Here is a 23,594-nt window from a genome sequence, read left to right on the forward strand (position 1 = left end):
TTATTCTACCCATTGTAAATTGCAATTTACTTTTCTTTTTAAAAAAGAGAAAAAAAAATCAAGAAACCCAAATATGTTTCACTGGTGGTGGGGCCGACGTGCTGTGCTGGGTGCACGAAGCGGGTACATGTGGCATATATATATGCCGTCATTGCATGTGAGGAGATTCGAGTTTGGAGGGCCCCACGGACGGCGACCATGTGAACCTGCCGGGGTGTCTCTCAATGCCTCTTAGTTCTCGCCCCAATATTGCTACGTGCACACCCAGCTGGTTACTCTATGCAAAGTGGGTCCTCTGGTTTTTTACACTTTGTATCATGTGTACCTGTACAATTGTTTTTCAGTGTAGTTACAATTTAATAATTTTCCCTTTCCTTGTAGAAGCATATCATTTCAAACATTTTAAGCGAAAATCCTTCGCTTCTAATTAATGAGGCCTAAATCCGTACCGTGAATCTGGATAAGCTGGAAAATCTAGTTTCTGGCTACTATTCATTTTATTCATAGAAACTAGATGAAATCTGTAATATATACGAAAAGCTAGAGTTTTTAGGAGTAGCTACAGTTAAGAAACTCTCAAAATACTGCAGTTTTTATGAGTAGTTACAGTTACCAAAAGATTTTTATGGTTTCGTGTCTATATGTATGCTACTCCCTCCGTTTCATAACGTAAGACTTTATAGTATTGTCCACATATATATATAGATGTTAATAAATCTAAACACATGCATATGTCTAGATTCATTAACATCTAAATAAATGTAGGCAATGCTAGAAAGTCTTACATTGTGAAACGGAGGGAGTAGCTTAATTAAATCCACGTGTGAGTTAATTAATTTAGATGCTTTAATTTGATGTGTGTACATGATCGATCGATGCATCTTAATTGATAGAGCTAAACTAGTCGTCGATCGACCAACTACTCAACACGATCCCAAAATTAACGATATGCATGTATGCTGTCGATGTGTGTATAATAATAATAATCGATTACACGTACTGCTAATTAATAATAATCGATTGTACACACCAAGCTAATTTTAATGTAGTGTAAGACAAGTTGATAACAAATTAAATAAATTAAACTAAAATCATGATCTACTTAGTTTCCATTCTTATTTTTTTAAAACTTTTTTACCATATTTTTTTTTGTCACGGATTATTTATTCCACACTTTTAAAAATACGCTTTCTAAAAACAAATCTCTACTGCATCGTTTAGACTACTTATTATAAGCTATTTGCCAAATTTGGTTTTAAAAGAAAATATTAATTTACCATTTGTTAATTAAGTAACCAACCCGTCTCAATAAACCGTGAAAAATATGTTCCAAACATGCACGATCTTAATTGGAGCCCGCTTGGCCATGCATCAGCTTGGAAAAAGAAAAAGAAAAGAAGGGGTCGATAAAATCAATTAAAAAGCTTCAACTAGTTCTTTTGCTTGGCTTCTTTCACATGAATGGGCTACAGTTAGAGAGTGACCCTACGATCACGTTACCCCAGCTTGCTTGGATCGTGTCCATGTCCATGTCGTTGGCCATGCTCACCCACGCCATCTTGTCCATCTATGATGATCACCTTCCTATCTACTAGGAGTATATCCATCTAGCTACCTTTTTCTTCCATAATAGTAACATGTTCGTACTTTACAACGGACCATACTCGTATAATTAGAGATTGGCCGGGTGAATAGATTGAGGATAAAGCACCGAAAACATGGACCAAAATTTTGCGGTGGTTAATTACCATACAAGAAGAGAAAAGGTGGACGACTTCGCTTTTAAAGTAGTAGAGATATAATTACACATTGGTTTATCAAAATTTTCATTGCTAATCTGCATGTTCATTTGTTCCTTTCTCTTCATGCATCCTCACATGCATATGTTGATACATAGGCACGATATAATCGAGGTGATAGCTATTGTACGTGCAATAATGTATCTACATAAGTACGGCCTATACGGATGTTCACGCATGCCATTTGATCTTGCATGGATGTCTTAGTGCACCAATATATATCGTCATATGACCGATTTCATAACAATGTATACATTGTCGTCGGTCGGTCATGATAAAAAAAAGTAATGGTGCCAATTTAGACGATCGAGAAATAAGAAAAAAAAAACAGGCAACTTGAATTAATTCTCTCGACTCGAAATTGTTGAAAGAGAGTTATATTTGACAGGTCGGCATATGCACGTTCCATGCCATGGACAGATATATGACCTGTCGGCCGGGATGGAGTGTTACGACATGTACATAACGTATAATACGTACTAGAATGATATCATTATTGATCGGCTCATATGAAAAATATTGTTCCTTGAAAAGAAAGAGAAAGATTTGAGATGTACAAATTGATATTATTATATGTTAATGGAAGGCTTAGCTTCCCTAATAACAATAATGGCATGGAAATTTAACATGGAGGGATTTCTCCCCCATCTTTGAAAATTTAAATTCATCTGCCTCATAAGGATTATATTAGAGCAAAATTTTCTCTCCCTCCACATTTAATTTCTAACCACATAAAAGGCTGCCCCTGCTAACCCATCACTTCTAGATTGGGCTGCCCTAGAGAGCTCGGATTTGCGGTTACTCTTAGGCCAAGTTTAGTTCTAAACTTTTTCTTCAAACTTTCAACTTTTCCATCGCATCAAAACTTTTCTATACACATAAACTTCCAACTTTTCCGTCACATCGTTCCAATTTCAACCAAACTTTCAATTTTGGCGTGAACTAAACACACTCTTAGTGCTTCGTGTGGTAGTGGTGGTGGCTCGGAGTGGTCCGTGCGGTGGTGGCTATGACCTGGCCAGATCTAGCTGCCCCCACCCTTGCACACAAGGTTTATTTGTTTGAACCTGTCGATCTGTTCTTTGAAGCTGGATGTGTTAATTTTCTTTGGTTTGAGTTGTTGTTGATCAAAATGCAAGATGCAGTGGAAATGCAAAGTTGTCGATTTGCGTATTGTTGAAATTTTGTATAACTGCTTGATGATTTAGTTCCCTTCCTTAGACGTTTTCCCTGCACCACTGTAATCCCCCGAAGAGTCTTTGCTCTTTAGCCGTTTGTAATTCCTTCTCTTGCTGATTGTACTAATTGCAAATTTTATTTCTTCTAATATATCAGACAAATCTCCTGCCATTTGCAATTTCAAAAGGAAAAAAAATGCTAGCTTGATGACATTTCTACATTTTTCAGTTTCTTCCCTGCAATTCTGTTGTGTATATATGAATGAAATCTTAGGCCCTGTTTGTTTCAACTTATGATTATTATAATCTAGATTATTAAGCCAGATTACTATAAGCTGGCATAGAATAAGCTATGAGTTGTTTGTTTGTCTGGATTATTGAAGACATGGATTATTGGATTTGAATGGCTAAAGTCTATAATGCCCTCAGCTATCTGTTCGGCTGATGGTATAGGTGGGTAATTTTTCTCAAGTATGTAGGGGTAGTGGGTCTTTAGCCACTCAATAATCTGAAAAAAGCTCCTCTAGAGCAGCTTATCAGATTATAATAATCTAGCTTATAGATTATAATAATCTACTATAATAATCTACTTGTTTGTTTCAGCTTACTCCTAATAAGCTAGATTATAATAATCCTAAGCTGAATCAAACAGGGCCTTAATGTGTATATACGATTGCTCTGTGATTTAAATGGTAAATTGTAGATAGCAGAGATTCAATATTGTGATGCAAATCAAACTATAGCATTATCTTGAACCAGCAATGATATATGCTGGGCTAGCACGGTCAGTTAATTAAAAACCTCTCCCACAACAATTAATGTCGGCAGTGTACCACCGGTTCGAAAATCGGAAATGGTAGGGTTTTTAAATTGGTAGTGATAAGGTTTTTGAACTGGCAGTGTTAGGGGTTTTTGTGATAGCGTGATATCATTATCTATGGTAGAGGATGAATTAAATTTCAGTGTTACTGTGTTAGTACTTTTTTTTCAGTACTCCGTATATTCAGCAAGTTCATTAATAACTTAATAATAATCTGCAACCACAACATATACCAGCTGGACTACCGGCCTGCTGTCAATTATCATCCATGAAGCCCTGCCGGCTGTCCATCTGCACGTAACTGTTAGCGTCAAACACAATTAATTAAGCTTCTGTTCATGAGTGACAGTGAGCTAGCTAGTGCACGCACGCATGTCCCCATCCGAATCCACTGCCACCATTAACAGGATGCATACGTGCGCCATTGACATGGACACACCTACACACACCAAAAAGCTTAATTACATGCATCTGTCATCTCTCCCGATGCCCATCTCATTAGTTGAACTAACTAATTAATTAATTGCATGTACTTAGCTTACTTGACACACAGTGTATAATGTGTAATTAAATGTGTCCTGTACCAAAAAGCAAATTCTAATTATGAATCTAGATAATTAAGGGCTTGTTCATTTTGCTACCATTTTCAACCTTATCTTTTTTTTAGCAAAGTTACTTAAAAAATAGCTACATTTAGTTTGTTGCCAAATTTTAGTAAGTACATCTCAAATCTTGCTAAAATTTGATAACCTTGTCAAAATTTTGATAGCCTTACTAAAATTTAGTAATACCAAAATTTGATAAGGTTGAAAATTGTAGCAAAGTGATCAGACCCTAAATGCCTAAATTCATAGTTAGGAAAGTTAATGAAAAGGCAGATGCATGCATCCATCCATGCAAAAGCTAACTACAGCTAGCCAGCCGGCTGATAGTAGTTAATTACAGCCATAGATTGATATTCATGGATGCATGCACGCATGCGACATCTCACTTGTCAGTCACTGTCACTGTCCATTTACATGCACTGTAGGATGAGCACACATCCATTGATCCAATTGATTAATGGCGCACATAATCTAGTTTAAGTCAGTGCATCAATGCATGAAACTTAGCTATTGTAAGTAACATGCGTTTATGCTATATATTTATATAACTCGTGGAAAACTAATGCACACTAACATGCATGCATGCAAAGAGTTCATGATCGATCAGTATAGTATACTACTGCTAATGATTTAGTTTCTCCAAGAATAGTACTTAGGACTTCCTCCATTCTAAATTGATCTACATATAGTTTTTTAGGTTATTCCTAAATGATCTACATCATATTTGTGTTTATTTATTGAGTCTATTCGTTATTTATGCATTGGAGTAAATGAACGTTGATGCATGCATCCATGCACACAATTATTTATAACCCACATGCAATATCTTGATTTGCTATTGGCTAGAAAATATTGGGACGGTGTATGCATTGAGTTTGTTGCTAGAGTAAATATAGTATGAGAGAGTTATTAGTTTTTCTTAGTCTTGGTGTGTCTATGAAATATATATATCAATTTGGAATGGAGGGAGTATGTTACAGGAACAAACGACCAACTAATTAATTTTCTCACGGGTACAATAAAAGCATAAGTGCAATTGTTAATCCTTGTGATGTGGGAGGTTATTGCAACACAAGGAATCTCTTCCTACATAAATTGATTTTTAATTTTCATCAAATAAAAGTCTAGGTAATGCAAATGCTAACTTTGTGTAATATTAATCGTACTGGAATCTCTCAACTTAATTTGTGTAATACACATACAGAGTATTATATATAGTCATCAGTACATGAGACACAAAGTTTAAGGAGTTTGCACCATCAGTGGCATAGCATGCAACATCTAGTCGGTGAAATATGTACCAAGTCAAGCATGCAAGCAAGAAACAAACAGTCAAACATGCACCGCCCCTAATTCCCCGGCCTTAAACCTGATCAAAAGATTCCTCCTACCAAAACCATTGCAATTAACAATATACAATCCTTAATCCATTGTACTTTCTGCTACTAATTTAACTAAACAAAAGCTAGCTCTATGCATCTTTGCATGCTTTGTGCAGCTCCCATCCGGAATCCAAGAAGCTTCAGTGCAACGACACGATATCAGTACTTGAGCAAATATTTTTACAGAACAGTTCATGTTCTAACCAATTGATTAAGCTCAAATCTATATATAAATGTGGTCTAATAAGAAGCCACGCTTAATTTTCGCCGCGAATTTTAGTTAAAAAGATTCTTTAATTTGGTGATGAACTGAACATATCATTATTCTAATTTGTGATGTAGGAGGTTGCAGCAGCATAGGGCATCTTGTTGATTAGTTGTGATGGTCAAATGGACATGATGTTCGAAATTTCGGTGCAATTGATCATAGGTTGTAGCAAAATTGGCAGAGGGAATCAAATTTTGATGCCATGCTAGTAGCCAGCTAGTGCTGTTGCTAAGCATATCACTGTGTGGTTTCAGCAAATCGAGGGGCAAAAGTTTAATTAAATTAGTAGTAGTTACAGGGAAGAGACTGGTTCACTGCACACATGAATGAGACACTGTACATCACAGTATCTTGCATAGATTGATGGTGAGAACTTTTCATAGTTAATAAAAGGATATAAAATGTAACAAGTTGGGACAGATCAATCGTCTTGTCAATATTAGGAACATCGATCTACAGATCAACCAGTACTCTCTGCATGAACTCTGATGGATCCTAAACTGTTTTTGGCTAGTGCAGATATATGTTAATTACTAAATTGTCAATTAGACAAGTGAAATAAACTTGTAAAGCCAAGCAAATATTTTTTCAGTTTTCTTTCAAGCTGGACCAACCATTCATGACACCCAATAGGCCAAATTAATTAATTAAAGCTTAATTAACTAATTTACCCCTAAGCAAGGGACCAGCTGCTTGCTCTCATCTGAAAAATATGAGAGGCCGCAGCTAGCTTAGCTTTGGTTAGTTAAAGAAACAGCACCGGTGCAAACAAACCATACTTTAGTTTGCAGCTTCTAGCTTTCAAATAAAAAGGGTTAGTTAATTAACAACAACTAACAGTACTCAGAAATTGGGAAATAATGTTTGCACTAAACAAGCAGCCACTAGGTGTTTTAATTTCCCTAGGCCCCCATGGCCAACACCAAAAGAAGAAAGGCCAAAGAAAGAAGAAACAAAAGGTAGTGGAGAGAGATTCACAAGGGGATACACTACATGATGAGAAGCATGCAATAGAATACTGCAACATATGTATACACTCCATGTTACATTGTTCCATGCCACTATATCTTATTGGACAATATGGAGAGGGGGAAACAGCATTGTATATGCCAAAAGATGCTCCCCCAAAGATCTCTAATGATAGCATCCTAATCATGGCTTTGGCACCCTTGTTTAACTATCTCAAGAAAAAAAAAACCTTCAGACCCCCTAACTAATTATCCGGATCCACAGGTACAGAAAACGATCCATACCCAATAACAATGCTGCAACTAGGTACATAGTAGGCTGGATTCTTAAACTCGTGCCAGCAATGCATACATTATAAATAACACTTATCGGATAAGGGTTACGAGGATCAATAACCGATGACCCCGTATTACAATGAACAATAGGGTAGTGGGGGACCCGAAACCCGTTACCCGACGAATCTGCATGAGGCGTCAGGGGGCCCACGGGGTCGGCCCGCCCCTGTCGCGGGCTGACCCGGCATGGCCCTCATGGCTGCACCCTAGCTACCCCCACAACCACCCTCCCAAGCGTGTGGCCTGGCAGTGGCACGTATGGATGTACGTACATGCACTCGTGTGCTCACATCCACATGTGTGTGCTTCTTCACATAGCTAGGGTTTGTTAGCTAGGTCTATAAAACATCGCCATTGCTGCTCAGCTAGCAGCCACGAAGACAAAGTCAGAGGTCACACAGCTCATCGTCTCGAGCTACCTAGCTGGAAGAAGAAGAGGAAGAAGAGGAGGAGGAGCTCGTCGGAGTTTAGTTGGTGAGTTCGCCGGAGAGATCGATCATGGAGAATCTGAAGGCGACGGAGCTGAGGCTCGGGCTGCCGGGGACGGAGGAGGAGGCGGCGCCGCCGCCGTCGACGCCCAGGGCCGGAAGCAAGCGCGCCCTCGCCGGCGAGCCTGATCAGGCCAAGATCAAGCCCGCCGCCGCCGCCAAGTAATTAATATCAAGTTCTTCTTCGTCTTCGTCGCCGTCGCCGCCATGGATGGCAGAGCTAGCTCTGATACGTGTCGTGTTTGCTGCTGCTGCTGCAGGGCGCAGGTGGTGGGATGGCCGCCGGTGAGGTCGTACAGGAAGAGCTGCCTCCAGCCGACGACGACGACGACGAAGAGCAAGCCGCCGCCGGCTGCCGCGGCGGCGGAGACGCAGCAGAAGGAGGATGTCGCCGGCGCCGGTGGGCTGTTCGTGAAGGTGAGCATGGACGGAGCTCCATACCTGAGGAAGATAGACCTCAAGGTGTACAAGGGCTACCGGGAGCTTCGCGAGGCACTGGAGGCCATGTTCCTCTGCTTCTCCGGCGGCGCCGCCGCCGACGCCGCCGTCAACCCGTCCGACTTCGCCGTCACCTACGAGGACAAGGACGGCGACCTCATGCTCGTCGGCGACGTCCCATTCGAGTAAGTTGCTTCCAATTTTTTTTAGTTTAATTAAGTTTAATAAATTTTTTTTACAACTTCTAGTATCATAAATTAGTATCATTAAATCTAACATTAATATATTTTGATAGTATATATGTTTGTCTTTTTAAATGCTACTATGTTTTTCTATAAATTTGGGTTAAACTTAAAATTTGCCTAAAATAAAATCAGAACAGCTTATAATATGAATCAGAGAAAATTGGAACGACTTATAGTATGAGTCAATTATTTACTTGAATTATTTCTAATTAACTCTATGATTGTCTTTTTAATAGGATGTTCATTAGTACGTGCAAGAGGTTGAGGATCATGAAGGGGTCTGAAGCAAGAGGCCTAGGAGCAACAAGGGGTTAAAAACTGAACAACAACAAGAAGAAATCATCATCATGTGTGCATGAGCAATTCTTTTGTTCTTTTTGGGTTCTCCAAGACATGCAATCATCTCATCTCCTCATTGCAACCTTCAAGAAAGAGAGAGAGAGAAAGAAAAGGAAAGCAAAAAAAAAAAAGATGCAGTGAAAAAAATATGTGAAGCTTAATTGGAGTCATCAGATTGCAAAGCATGCATGCATGTGTGGATGTGTGGCTTTAATTTGTTTTTTTCCTCTTAATTAGGTGTTAGAAAACACAGAAGGAATGGAGGTTCGAGTTGAGCCTCCATGTGTGTTTGTACAAAGCAAACATCTTTTTTCTTTTACATGAATGGTTGATTACTTTTGTAACTGGAGGGAAGAAGAATGCATGTATGCATGGGCTGTGTGTACTTCTCCCTCTGGCTTCAATGCTTTGATTTCCATCCAGATTATCATCAATTTGCAAGAACGGCAGAAAATTACTTCTGCATCGTTCATTATGGTTAACTAATCAGTAACAACTTCACCATATGCTCACTTAGTCCACTAATCCTTCACACTCTTGGTGGTTTTTCTGAATCTCAATTAGGAGGCACAAACTTAAGCCATCAGTCATTGCTCTGTTTCCAAGAAGAAGCAGAGAACACAAGACAATTTTCTCCTCTTCAGACAGCATCACTTTGCAAAAAAGGGACAAGCTATGATTCACCCAAGTGACTGAAGTAAAAGAAAATTATAAATATATACAACTGCTTGGTGTGTCCAAATCTTGTCCTTTCATCAGATGCTCCTTGTCTTGACCCTTGAGCAGGTTTAAACATGTACGGAGGGAGAGATTAACAGTTTTAACAATCCAAGATCCAGTTAAATCTTTAATTAACCATTGATCCACTTGTCAAGAGTGACAAAACCAAGCAAAGTAATTAAGCTTTATTAGCCAGAGAGGCAGATAGATCAAGCTGGTCATCAAGGGACAAGCCTTCCATGGTCAGTGCTGAACTAATCTGTGTGCCTGAAACTACACACCCACACACACACAACTCATCCAGCAATGGTAACATGCACCTGTCTAGAGCTAGTCAGACAGACTACATGTGGTGCACATGAAACCCAAGGAAAAGATTAATGCTGGTCAAGGCTATCATCCATCTAGCTTAGCCTCACTCTGATCAGAGAGAGAGAGAGAAACAGGGAGTTCAGAGAGTAGCATCCAATGCAAGGGCACTATACTCCTTGTCTTCTGGGATGGTGTGATGGGTTTTGGCTAATGGAGAACATAATGCCTGGAGATTGAGAGGGTAGTAGGGTCCAAGCATGTGTGTGTGAAGCAGCAAGGAAAATGAGCTGGGAGATGAAGATTGATGCATATGTCAGATGGAGAGTCCCTGTCTGGTTTCAGATTTGCTTGCATGATTGATTAATTTCCTGATGTTATGTTAGGTTCAACAAGAGCTGGGTGTTATATGTGTTAGTGTATTTATTGTGGAGGTTGCTGGTTGGCTGGATTGCTAGCTACAGTGTCAGTGCAAGCACAGCCTGGATGGTTGATGCAGAAGCTATAGCTCTGATAGCTTTTAGTTCTGTCCATTGTGCTGTGTCTGTCCTCCTATCTTTGAATACAATTGACGAGGATACTTTGTCTACTTGGCTCTCACTCTTCTCACGGGGCCATTCATAGTGCGTCTATGTGGCATTCAGCCCCAAGGTGATAGCGAGGAGATTCCCCTCCACGCGTGTGTGCCAATTATGTCCTAAGCAAATCCCTCAGCCCTAGGAAGACGTGAGAGCCTTGTCGGGATTTGTTAGGGTGAAGATGTGTGACACACCGACCGGGTGACGACTCGAAATCGCGTTGGGGAGGTCATGCCCACGCCTCCTTGTGCCCCCGCAACTCCCACACCCCACACCCCGGTGTCTCCCCAAGCTCTGGCGGCCAGAGAAGAAGTGCTCAGGAGAGGAAGACCATGCGATGAACTCACCTCGGCCACTCCAGATCCACGTAGCCACCCACGCGTGTTGTCATTGAGGTCATCGCCCTGATTTGCCATCCCCGTGTGTGCTCTGAGTCGGAGCTCGGTTCAACACTTCGGCGCTCGACCGTCGGAGCTCGATCCGCTGCCACCAAAGTTTGATCCCTCTGCCGGAGCTCTATTTGCGTTGTTAGAACTCCATCAGCTCCACCATAGCTCCATCCGCCGCTGCCAAGCTTGGTTTGTGTCGTCGGAGCTCGATCTACCATTGCAGAGGAGAGGGGGATGGGAAGGGGCAAAGGAAGGAGGGTGGCACTAATGGAGATGGAGAGGGGAGTAGGCGATGAGGAGGAGGTTGCACCGGCGAAGATGAAGAGGAGAGGATGCAATGAGGTGAATGGGAGGCGATCGGGAGGAATTGAAATGTGTGTGTGCGCGAGGGGGAGGGGGAAGGGGAGGAAAAAGTTCGGCTACGGTACCTAACGAGTAGGTCCATTGGTAGGTAGGGTATATATGCAGTTTTATTTTTGTTACAGGAGTAAAATATGAAAGTTTTGGATGATTTTTAATACAAAATATGAAAATGGCTAGCATACAAGAAATCAAAGTTTGAAACGAAAAACGTAGTAGGAGAACCATTGTAGAGCTGGTGTCCACCATATAGGAACCTATGTGATGAGTTGGGACATAAGTTTAAGTACCATGCACTGCTCATGCCCTGACTACTTTTCTTTTTCTTTGTGAAAAAGATGCTATAGGCTATGATTAGTTCGTGTGCCAAATTTTTTTAAGTATATGGACATACATTTGAAGTATTAAACGTAGACTAATAACAAAACAAATTACAGATTCCGTCTATAAACAGCGAGACAAATCTATTAAGCCTAATTAATTCGTCATTAGCAAATGTTTACTGTAACATCACATTGTCAAATCATGGCGTAATTAGGCTCAAAAGATTCGTCTCGCAATTTACATACAAACTGTACAATTGGTTTTTTTTTCACATTTAATGTTTCATGCATGTGTCCAAACATTTGATGTGACGGAAAAGTTGATGTTTGACAAAAAAATTTGAATCTAAACACGGCCTATGGTACAAAATGGTCTGAACTTTGCAAAGGTGTCCGGTCCTTCTTTCCTTTGTCAAAAGAGGCTGTCTTTGAATTCGATCAACTTGTTTTTGGATTATGCTTTGGAACAAGTTTAATTTTTATCAAACACTTGAATTTGTCATGGTTGGACCTATTTGGGAGTTTAGTGGATATTACTACTTTCTATCATAACACGAATATGTTCTTTTGTTATGGATGTAAATTATAACTACTTTGTAACTTTTTTCCTTATAAATGGCTTTGATTTTTAGAGAATCTTTATTTTGTGAATTTTAGAGTGTTGTTTAAGCCAAAGTGTAGGGGGTTCCAAAACCATGTAAATACCACAAAGCGATGTTGTAATCCACAACCTCCACTTTTTTTTTTCGAAATTTGTAAAACAGGGATTCGTTTAATTTTGAACACTTAAAACTCAAAACAATTTTGAATTTTTAATGTTAAATTCTTAAGTTACCTTGAAAAAAAGGTGGGCAATGAAAGCATCGGAAAAAAAACCCCCAAAACAAATCCTAAAATTCATCATTGGCTATCAACAGAATCACAAACAGTCTTACTTAATTGAGTTAAAGATGGCTTACTAATCTGGAAGTACCACATCACAATCATGTTACTAGAACCTGAAAACTTTATTAAACATCACATTTTGTACACTAATTAATTGTCCCTTTCATGTTGCAGTGTTCCAGATAAGGAGAAAGAAAAAAAAAGAACAGTAGTAGTAAAATATATTCCTTTCTCCTACATGAAAGAATAAATCTTTTCAAACAAAACAAGGGCATTTCAGGTAGTGAACAAAAAATCTAAAACCATTCGCTCATTGGCTCTTGGGCCCTTCCTGCCACTGCCATGTGGGCCCCACTCCACCAATATAAATTGCTATGGTTACACCCGGCCGAAGCAAAGTCACCACTCACCACCACCATTGCCGTTGCTCAGTTTTCTCTGAAAAAAATCTACTCCTCTCTGAAAAAGGAGGCAACTTTTTTTCTTTGCGAGAATGAAGCGCGGCGGCGCCGGTGTCGGCGGCGGCGGCGGCGGCGGCGATCCGGGCGCCTACGCGGCGGTGCTGAAGACGAAGCTCGACCTGTACTGCGCGGCCGTGGCTAAATCGATGGTAAATCTCGTACCTTTTTTTTTTAATCCAAAGATCGCATCTTTATTTTTGTTCGATTCGCTGAGGCGCAGTTCGATTTTGAGGCCATTTGGGAGTTCTTGAATCCCCCATTTAGGAGGATTTTCTGCTGCGATTTTCAAGTTTAAGAAATTATGAAGAAAGAAAAAAAATTAGGAAATTGCTGCTCCATTTGAGGATTCTATGCTGCCATAAGCTAATGACACTTTCTTAGAGTTACTATTGTTTATTTTTCGCGTTCATAGGACCTACATTACCCCGATACGTTGATACGGATACGGATACGTGATACGGCGATACCGGGATACACCATCTTCCCAAAAACATGGATACGGGGATACGCGAATATATATATATATAATAATTAAAAAATACAAAAAAAATTGAGTGTGAGATATGGACTGAAAAAATAGGAAGCAAACAGCATCAAACCACCAATGCACCAATCATCATATATATGATATCTCAGTACGACAGATTCACAGGCTCACAGCATCTCACCAAGTCACCATTTATTGAAGAGGCATGCATAAATAAGTGCAAGACTACACAGTAGATGAAATCATGAAAATAACATAGTTCTTCAAATAGATGGTAGACATTAGACAACATTGTTCACATAGTAGATGATGCAGGATTTACCTCAAGTCCTCAACGTCGTCTTCGTCGGAGGTGATGCAGGAATGATCAGAGGCAGCGGCGTGATGCAGGATTGATCAGAGGCAGCGGCGCGACGCCTCGTGGAGGAGTCTGGAGCTACTGGAGGAGAGTGCAGAGGAGGGGGCACGGAGAAGGCTGTAGGCGGCGGCGCGGCGCGGTGCCGGTCGCTGGCGGTGGGCCGTCGACGAGGCGGCGCAGCGACGCAGCAACGGCGTGGTCGGGGCGGCCGGGCGGCACTGCGATGGGGATTGGTTTTTGCGAGCGGCGGCGCGTGTGGAGGGGGAGAACGGGAGATGCGTTTTGTTCTGTGTGGTTTCGGGCTCCCCTGTATCAGTTACGTATCCCATCGTATCGGAGGAGTATCGGTATTTTTTTAATTATCTGAAAAAGAGAAAAATGAGGGATACGTACGGGATACGTATCCGGCCGTATCCCGCACGTATCCGTATCCGGACGCGTATCAGATACTGATACGAGGGTCAGCTGCCGTATCGGGGTAACGTAGCATAGGACCATTTGGTTCATGGCCAACTGCACCATAATAGACAGGCAAAGTATGGATTATGAATAGAAAAAAAAGAAGAAGAAGAGAGAGTATGGATTGTGAAAAGAGAAAATATTCTGGCTAATGAATGGGTGGCATGAGTAACCAATTCTATTAATGAAACTAATGGAAATTGTAAATCCAACTAAATGTCTGATTAAGACGGTATCTTTCAGTCACATGTCTGAATAGTCAGACAACCTTGGGATCAAATCTTAAAATAAGACTCAATAAAATGTCTAAAGTACTACGGCAATTCGTTGGTTTGCTTATGATTTTACATGAAAATGATACCATGATACCAAGTAGCACCATGGCTTTTCTGCCTGAAGACAAGGGGGGCTAGGGGAGATGAACTCTGGATGCTTGATCTTTGATGAATCTTGATGTACTGATACGTAAGATCGTTGATTTGGTATGGTTTAACTTGTGGCATGGAGGGAAGCTGACTTGTCAACGGGAGCACATGAACAGTCTTGAAGATATTCTCTCATGGACAAGTGGATCACAAAGGACTGGATGAATGTGACGTTTTAAGGGTTGAACCAGTAGGATTTTCCTTTCTTTTTCAACTTTTTAGTGTTGTGAAAAAGTTTGGTCATATTCTTTTTTTCTGAAAGAGACAGGTAAACTAATAATATCTGAAGTCTAATGCATAAAGAGGCATGGTTTCTTCATAAGCTCTGCAGTTTCGAGCATCAGACAGGGTTCTGTGTTTTCACAACCCGTTTTAGGGATTATTGGTCCACGGCAATAATCGGACAGAAAAAGTCTAAATTTAAGTTTAAAATTCAAAGTTTGAATTCGAATTCATGGCCTTCCAGCTGGTAATTACTCCCTAACTAGCCCCTGACTCTGGACCGATTTCTGGTTTTTGGAATCCTTGTGCCAGATATGTTGTCCACTATTTCATTCCACTTCTCTCATTATAGTTTTGATGCCCCGTTGACCAGTTGTTTCATTTGAAAACTTAAGCAGTATCTATTAAAAGAGACTCAGCGGTTCAGCTACAATTGATTCCTTTCCTATGATCATTTATTTGTTAGCGTAAATTCTAACCTGAGGTTTTCAAATGAGTGTTTCATTGTTCTATGGTTTGGGGTCTTTTCACTACCCATAGAAACCTCAACACTTTGTTCTCTGTTACTAGTTGCCACAATTTCAAATCACTGGTAGTTCTGGAGCTATTTCTCTAGGAGTAAGCTACTTGCTAGTTGAGGTCTTGAGGGCCACTTTTCACAAAATATCTTTTCTTTTAAATCCTTGCTTCTTTTTTTTTTAGTTACACAATCCTCAATTGTGGATTCAGTTAAAAACAACACATGTTTGTTTTCTTCAGTTTTTTTTCAGTACATAACAGAAAACCTTGGACAATATTGTAGGTTCTTCCTCAGTAGTTCTGGAGAATTATGGGCTATACCTTTTGATGTATTACATACGAGCAGTTTTCTGGAGTTTATAGCGGTAGAAGTCCCATGTGCTGGCTGTGACAAGCCCCTTGATCATTCGTTGCTTGTGATATATAGATATTTATCTACATCCATTTCAGGAAGCTAAACTGCAAGAATCTTCTTTGGGCTACCTCAATTTACAAGCCTCAGACACTTCACAATTGGTTTCTCAAGATTCTTTTAATGGTATGTATGAACTTCCATAGTCGCATATATATCAATCTATGGCAACTTGGGAAAAAAACCGTGCCACAGTTATATCCTAGAGGAAGTTGTCTGAAAGAAGTGTTTTCTTAGATTGGCCAAATATCATCTGCCTTGACAGCTTTATAAGAAAGCTAACAGAAACAGAGTTCAGAAGAATCTGGTTTCATCAACAGTTTCAGTAAATAGGTTAACTAATGCCCAAATGATAAAAAAGGGGTACATGTAAAATTTTGGTGCCACCAATATAAAGATGGGAGATATGTACCCTGATCCTGCTTCTGTGACGTGGAACACCGTCATCATATATTGGATATGCAACCTTGTTGCCACCAATATGATTCCTGGCAATGCGCACTGCAGATGAATTTCTGCACCATCTGATGGGTGCAGGGGAACCTACAATTGACGCTTTGGAACGCGTTTAGGTGGTTTTGCAGCAATTGAAATGTCACTATCATATACTATCGTCTTTTACTCTTTTGGTCTCTTTACTTCTTTACTATAGGCTATGGATCAACCAGAGTAACAAACTCAAATGCCATACATGAAGATGACGATCAAGGTAAACCAGCTAATAGTGGTACATCAAAGGAACAGTCAGATGATGATGGCGATCTTGAGGAAGATACGGACCCCGTTAATGCAAAGCGGACAAGGAGGTATTGGATTAGATTCCTCCACTACTTAGTTTGTTAAAGATACAGTCATACCGTGAAATAAATCTTGATATCAGTTTCTTATTTCAAGCATATAACATGTTCTAGAATTTATATCGATGACATTGCAGTGTTGGAAAACTATTGCAGCCTTTTACGTGCTGATGAATCTCTTGGTGTTATGTTGTGATTAGAATGCTGTCAAATCGGGAATCAGCCAGGAGGTCAAGAAAAAGGAAGCAAGCTCACCTAAACGATCTAGAATCACAGGTCTCAAATCATGAACCATGAATGCTTAAGTATAGTACTAACTGAGAAGGCAATGCTAATTACTACACTATCATCTAGGTTTCCCAGTTAAGATCTGAGAATGCATCTCTGCAAAAGCGCTTGTCTGACATGACTCAGAAATATAAGCAATCTACCACAGAATATGGCAATCTTCAAGATGACATGAACGCTATGAGGAGAAAGGTATTTTCTTTTTGTTGTTGTGACCGTTTGATTACATCCAGCACTTCTTTTATTCCCATTGAAGGGCTATGAATCTGTTGATTGTAGTCCAGAAGCTGTCCATTTACATAGTATTCTTTCTATAATTAAAATGTTTCGATCTAATGCAGCCCATTTACATAGCATTATAATATTTTGATTTAATTTTCTGTTTCTTCTGAGGATGCAGGTACGTATTATTCTCTCTATGTGGAATAGGAAGAGACTAGTGTATTTTAATATTTTTCTTGTTTTAGTTTTGGTTTTAAGAATAACAATGTTCTCTTACAGGTGTGGCGTTGTAAAAAAAGAAACAAAACATTTTAAAAGCGCTTGTACCATGTTGTGATGCTCCAAGAGTGTGTCCCATTAAATCTATGGTTTGCTCCTTATGGAAGGGCTTTTTTCTCTGAGAAGAACGAAAACCTTCATATGAGGAGTCCAAACAGGGCACAATCATACAAACATTTGTTTAATGCTTGTATGTGAGTATATGCACAACTCTGTATTTATGTCTTGCATGGTAAGGTGTTTTTTTTTTTCAAAACATTCAGTACAGTGATGACTGCTGCTGCAAAGTAGGCTTTATTGGTAGTCTCAAATTCTCAATCCTGTTTTCAACAACACTACACACAAAGAGATATCAAAAGGAACATGTATACATAAGAACCTATTGTTCTGTCCCTTTATATATAAAGTTGAATTTGTTTTCCCAAAAACATCAGCTCGGGTTTAACTTAAATTCTGTAAAATGTTTACTGTAATAGATCTGTTGTGGAGCTACAACTGAGACACTGATTTATACTATTGTTCTTCTCAAAATAATTTATATTAATGTAGCTTGTGGTTGCTAATAATCTTATGGTTTCATATCGTTTACGTTGTAACGAAGTGCTTTGTGTTCAGGTGAATATAGCTGAAGAAGCGGTGAGGAGAGTAACTGGAATAGGACTTCAATTGTTCACTACATCTGAAATGCCTGCAAGCAGCATGCCCGTTTCTTCAGGTGTATCAGACGCAGCTTCTGCTGCTGCTGCTGCTGCTCTCGTCGAAGACGACTGGACAAACTGTAGCCTCCCAGATGAAGCAATTCCTGTGCCAAGTGCAGCAATGGCCTTGAGGTCACCGTCCGTGCGGCGTGTCGCAAGCTTGGAGAACCTGCAGAAGAGAATCCATGCTGGAGATGTGACACATTTTGAGGCAGCATCAGCCTTGTCATTGCCTGAAGCTACTGCCTGTGATAATAAGTAGTAACAGCAGGTATACTGATACTGCTCTAAAACCAGCTTCTGGTGCTCTGGCGTATTAAGGTTTTTGGTAATGGAGTTTGTGGCATCAATGTACCTGGATGCATACATAGTTTATGTATACTATCTAATTTCTTTGGGAGGTTTTTGTGTTTACTGTCTCAAAGGTAAATACTTCCTCCGTTTTATATTATAAGACTTTCTAGCATTGCCCACATTCATATATATGTTAATGAATCTAGATATATATGCGTGCCTACATTCATTAACATCTATATGAATGTGGGTAATGCTAGAATGACTTACATTGTGATATATATGTCTAGAATGACTTACATTGTGAAACGGAGGGAGTATCATTGTATTGAGTCATATAAAGTTATAAATTGTCTTGGCCCTATAAGCTTAAACCACTACAGTCCTTGTTTTGGCCCATTTAGAGGATACAAGCACATAATATATTGTAAAATAGATGGAAGGGTTTGAAAGTACATTTCATACTTGGGAGAAATGAGTTCACAAGCTAGGAGCTATCTTAGCGGAATATAGTTGGAATTATATATCATGAAGTGCTTACAAACTACAATGGAAAAGTTATCAGCTAGTTTGAAGTTAAAATTTCCAGTTCTTGATCAGAGTGATTTCTTAATTTGCTGCCTGAATGCGAATTTACCAAATGCAGGGATGTGTCAAAATTCAGACAGACTGTTCACCGTGTAAACTCAGAGCATATACAAGTAAAAAGAAAAAAAGAACAATGACTAGGTAAAATAAATAAATATCTTCAATGTTATTTCGGCCGTCCGAATTCTCAATTCAAACTTTAAACCATAAACTTAATTACAATCCGGAAGAAAACGTCAATGAATTCATAATCACATAATCTATATACGTTGTCTACCATATTTTGTTTTTTTCTTCTTCAATCGAACCAGCAGTAATACATTCAGGTAGTGAGATTGAAGCCTCGACTGGGCCGCGCGCGTTTGTGCGCCTAATTCCCATGGACGCAGGCCTGGGCCTAGCCGCCCCTATGGACCATGAGAGATGTGATCTGAGGGGGAAAAAGTACACAGAAGGTCCCTCAACTTGTAATCGAGTTACAAAATCGTCCCCCAACCACAAAACCGGATACAACACATCCCCCAACTTACAAAACTAGTGCAAACTAGATCCCTCGGCTGTTTTGACCCCGGTTTTGTCCCATGTGACGACTGAGTTAGCGTGTGACCCACGTGGACCTCACATGGCAGGGTGTCCCCGTCAGCACCTGCTCTCTTTCCCCTCTTCAGTTTCTTTGTTTCTCTCCTTCCTTCCTCCCACTCGCTCTCTGCTCTCGCACAGGCGGCGGTGTGCACGGCCAGAGGGTGGTGCGGCCGGTGACAGTGGCTCCCGGGTGGTTGCGTCCAGCGGGGGAGGCGAAAGAGGTATGCGCGGACGCCTCGCCCTCATCGTCGACGTCGCCACCGATGAAGAGGTCCGCACCGCTTACCAGCTCGCACGCCTCGTCGTCGTCGACGCTCGCCACCTCGGCCCGACCGCTGCACCGCCTAACGACATCCTCCCACCTCGGTCCTCCCTCCCAACGAGTGGACGAGCGACGAGAAGCCGGCGGCGACGACACGGCGAAGAGGACCCTTTGTCCCTCTCCCGCCCCCTCCCTCCACCTCCTCCTCTTCCTCCCAAAAATCCCCATCCCCTTCAAAACCCCAACCCCATGCGCAGGCGTAGCGCCTGCACGACCTGGCTGCTAACCTGGAAGAGGAGCGCCCCTCCACCGCAAGGCCGAGGAATCCGTCGCCGAGGCCGAAAACCGCTCCGAATACGTCAAGGCCATAGCACAGAACGTCCTCCGCAAGCACGACGACCTCAAGATCGAGGCCTCCACCGCCTCCTCCATGCTCACCTTCAGCTTTGAGAGGATCACCTCCAAGGCCTCCCCGTCGCCGCCACCTCCACCGTGCCGCCACCGCCGCCGCCTTGCCCACGCCGCTCCCCACCTCCCACAAGTACTCCTCCAGCCTCCCCGCCAACCACGCCAGCAACATGGCGCACGAGCAGATGGAACACCGCACCCGCACCGTCGGCGACGCCGCATCGTCGCCTCGCCACTGCCTTGCCACCGGACTCCCGCCTCCCCCACCGGCCTCCTCCCCACCCGCTGGCTGCGCTGCCAGTGAGAGAAAAGAAGAGGAGAGAGGAAGAGAGGAGGGAAAGAAGAGGATGACATGTGGGACCCACGTAGGTCCCAAGCTAAGTCAGCTGCCACATCGGATAAAACTGGAGTCAAAACTGTCGAGGGACCTAGTTTGCACTGGTTTTGTAAGTTGAGGGATGTGTTGTATCCGGTTTTACGGTTTGAGGATGATTTTGTAACTCGATGACAAGTTGAGGGACCTTCGGTGTACTGTTTCCTAAAAAGAAAGAGAAATATCATGGGCCAAATTCTCTTTCTATTGACAGGCCCATCTGAGAGGATCAGAAGCATTTGGGCCGGGCTGTGGGATGAGAAAGTCAAAACAAGGCCTGCAGCGAGCTAGGGCGTCAGCTGCTAATTAAACGCCGTTATGGCGAACATCGTGTAATAATCGGCAACCAAAACGAAAGTAATAAGATTTTTACCGTCCAACAGTACTTGGCAGTACCAAATTATGTCCGTTGGATTGGGCCAGATCTAACGGTTGACAGAGTTAGGTACCCCAGATCGAAAAGGCTAACGGACTATCGATCGCTTGGAGCGATCAACTCTCCTCCTCCACGTGGTTTTATTTTTTTGGCACCACATTACTTTTCTATTTAAATTTAAATAAATTTATGCACCTAAAGCTTGTACACCTCAAGTTTACACATCTAAAGTTGAGAGACCTAAAGTTTATAAGTCAAAAATTTATATATCCGATTCAAATTTGAATTTGAATTCAAATATTTTTTATATATAGTATTTATATACATATAAAGTTTATACACCTAAAGTTTATACCCGTTTCAAATTTGAATTTGAATTCAAATATTTTTTTATATATAGTATTTCTATACATAATGTTTTCCAACGTCGTTTTTATTTTTTTTAAATTTATGATGTAGTTGGAAGAAAAGAAGGGGAGTAAGAGCGTATAGGGGGAATAGGTGGTGATCGATCCACACAATCGATCGCCCATTAGCCACACCCCCGCCAGTAGGGATGCACGTGGGTCGGGCTGGGTCGACCTAAGGTCTGACCCACGGTACCCAAGCCGACCCACAAAACATGCTTGGCCCACTGACCCAAGAGCCATCCATGGGGCGGCCCGCGGCTAACAGCAGCAAGCAAACTGCAGGGCATCATACAAGCAAAATGACACCAGCACCGCAGCACGCAGCACGTAGCATACAAGCCAAAAATTCTTAGATGATTAATCATTTGACATCAGCCTAAAATCAACCTAAAACCGACAAACTGATAGGAACCAAGTACCATTGCTAACATTAGTATTCAAACATAAGGCCAAGCAGAAATTTCTAGATACTATTCAGAGGTCACTAAAGAGTAGAGACATAGTATTAGGCAGGAAAAGACCAATTTCTCATTGTCTGTAGAAAAATCTTAAGGCAGCCAAGGAGACAAAACATATCTCTGCCTAAACAGGTCCAAAAGAAACAGATCAAGGTCCAGGGCAAACTGAATCACAGTTCTCAGTTCTCACTATAATCCGATGATACTCACGTTTCCTTTTGGAACCTGACTTAGCTTTCATTGAATCTTTGCCCTTCAGGAACTGATTCTAAATCTATCCCAAATTCCCAATATAATGCACACATCCAATCAATTCCTCCCAATTTCTTGATTCAAAGCAAATAGAGAATCTTGCATACCTGCAGCATCGACACATGTTGAGGTCCATCGTTGGCGGCGGCGCGGCGAGAGTGATGGTGGGTGAGGCGCTGAAAGTTGGAGCATCCGCCCATATGATCCATCCCCTTCTTCTATGGCCGGTTGGGAGGTCTGCTGGTGGCAGCTGCGCGGCGATCTTGGGGGTGCGCATGGCGCTGCAGGGAGGAGAAATGGAGCATCCAAGCGGCGATCTTGAGGGTGCGCATCTCGCTCTTCCATGGTAGACGGCAACGGCAGAGGGGCAGAGCTCCACAGCGCGATGCGGCGGCGGCGGAGTGTGAGGAGCGATGCGGCAGCGCAGCTGGTCCTGCCTGCCTGGTACTCGACCTGAAACCTAGCTAATGGGTCGGCCCATAATGCTCCATGGGTCACTGTGGGTCGACCCATGATGACCCATGAAATTTCATGGGTAAGCCCATGAGGTTTTGACCCCATGTTTCATGGGCTGGGTCGCTGGGTAGTTGGGTTAACCCGGCCCACGTGCATCCCTACCCGCCAGGTACCACTTCTGCCCCTGATTTGGTACTTCGCGATAAATAGAGGTGGAGGGGCAAGAATGTAATTTCGCGTGCGGATGGATAAGAGAGTTACGGGCGGAAGGATAGGCGTGCGTCGTCTCGTTCGTCCCAGCTGCCGTGCCTCGTCTCCTCCGCATGTCCTCTGCTGCCGGCACCTACTCCGCCGTCGCTGCCGCCTCCTCCTCCGATCCTTTGCGGGCGCCTACTCCACCGTCGCCGCCTCCTCCTCCTCCTGCTCCGTCACCTCGCCGCCCCTACTGCCACCTCCTCCTCCGCTAGCAACGCTTTGCCGCCGCCGCGGCTACCGCCTCCTTCACCGGCGCCTGGTCCGCCGTCGTGGCGTCGCCCCCACCACCCCGCCGCCGCCTCCTCCTCTGCCGCCACCTACTCTGCTATTTTTTTCTCCCGATCTTACCCGGAATTAAACGGTTTTGATTTGTTTTGGTACCTATAGGTACTAGTATCGGGAGGTACAAAATGCTGGACGCAAAAATTCTCAAGTAATAAAGATATAATATACTAACTAATAAGAACTTGAAATTTACAAAATCATCTACCTATTATACTATAGAGTAGCAGTGTCTTATATACATGCATATATTTAGTCACAGCGTCACCTTCCCCGATCATGGTCAAAGGAATGAATCGTGCAAAACCAGGGGCAGCAGTCGTTTTCCAGTGTGCAAAATTTACTAGCTGCAGATCGATATTCATGCTCATCCTCATCTGTACAGTGTACAGTAACTATTGACATAGTACTACTTCTGTACTCAGTACTCCCTAGCTATAGCAGTATTACCGTACAATGCAACTTGTGTGCCCCAGCTATAGCTGGAGTAGCTTGATGGATATGATGCTTAATTTATTTATAAAATTGAGTATCTTTGAAT

At 41.9% G+C, this 23,594-nt stretch overlaps 2 protein-coding genes across 3 annotated transcripts; both read left to right on the forward strand.

The window, feature by feature from the left end:
* Positions 1-7,726: 7,726 nt before the first annotated feature.
* Positions 7,727-9,743, forward strand: LOC4352722 (auxin-responsive protein IAA31-like). The gene is made up of 3 exons (NM_001423614.1): positions 7,727-8,006; positions 8,105-8,467; positions 8,764-9,743. The coding sequence occupies exons 1-3, from the start codon at positions 7,855-7,857 to the stop codon at positions 8,840-8,842; spliced, it is 594 nt and encodes a 197-aa protein (NP_001410543.1). The 5' UTR covers positions 7,727-7,854; the 3' UTR covers positions 8,843-9,743.
* A 3,066-nt stretch (positions 9,744-12,809) lies between these two features.
* LOC107276775 (light-inducible protein CPRF2) lies at positions 12,810-18,536 on the forward strand. 2 transcript variants are annotated; one of them, XM_015765335.3, is made up of 6 exons: positions 12,810-13,040; positions 15,812-15,899; positions 16,426-16,579; positions 16,771-16,846; positions 16,925-17,050; positions 17,975-18,536. In XM_015765335.3, the coding sequence occupies exons 1-6, from the start codon at positions 12,924-12,926 to the stop codon at positions 18,317-18,319; spliced, it is 906 nt and encodes a 301-aa protein (XP_015620821.1). In that variant the 5' UTR covers positions 12,810-12,923; the 3' UTR covers positions 18,320-18,536. The 2 variants fall into 2 exon arrangements, with proteins under 2 accessions (XP_015620821.1, XP_015620822.1); XM_015765336.3 differs by lacking the exon at positions 12,810-13,040 and adding an exon at positions 14,931-15,089.
* Positions 18,537-23,594: the final 5,058 nt, after the last annotated feature.

This window comes from Oryza sativa, chromosome 12 (genome assembly GCF_034140825.1).
Source record: "Oryza sativa Japonica Group chromosome 12, ASM3414082v1".
Lineage (NCBI taxonomy): Eukaryota > Viridiplantae > Streptophyta > Magnoliopsida > Poales > Poaceae > Oryza > Oryza sativa.

Excerpts from the sequence above, each read along its gene's own strand:
- LOC4352722 (NM_001423614.1), top strand. The coding sequence starts at position 7,855 with ATGGAGAATCTGAAGGCGACGGAGCTGAGGCTCGGGCTGCCGGGGACG. Across the intron at positions 8,007-8,104 it reads AAGCCCGCCGCCGCCGCCAA|GGCGCAGGTGGTGGGATGGC; the intron begins GTAATTAATATC and ends CTGCTGCTGCAG. Across the intron at positions 8,468-8,763 it reads GTCGGCGACGTCCCATTCGA|GATGTTCATTAGTACGTGCA; the intron begins GTAAGTTGCTTC and ends TCTTTTTAATAG.
- LOC107276775 (XM_015765335.3), top strand. The coding sequence starts at position 12,924 with ATGAAGCGCGGCGGCGCCGGTGTCGGCGGCGGCGGCGGCGGCGGCGAT. Across the intron at positions 15,900-16,425 it reads TTCTCAAGATTCTTTTAATG|GCTATGGATCAACCAGAGTA; the intron begins GTATGTATGAAC and ends TCTTTACTATAG. Across the intron at positions 17,051-17,974 it reads TGAACGCTATGAGGAGAAAG|GTGAATATAGCTGAAGAAGC; the intron begins GTATTTTCTTTT and ends CTTTGTGTTCAG.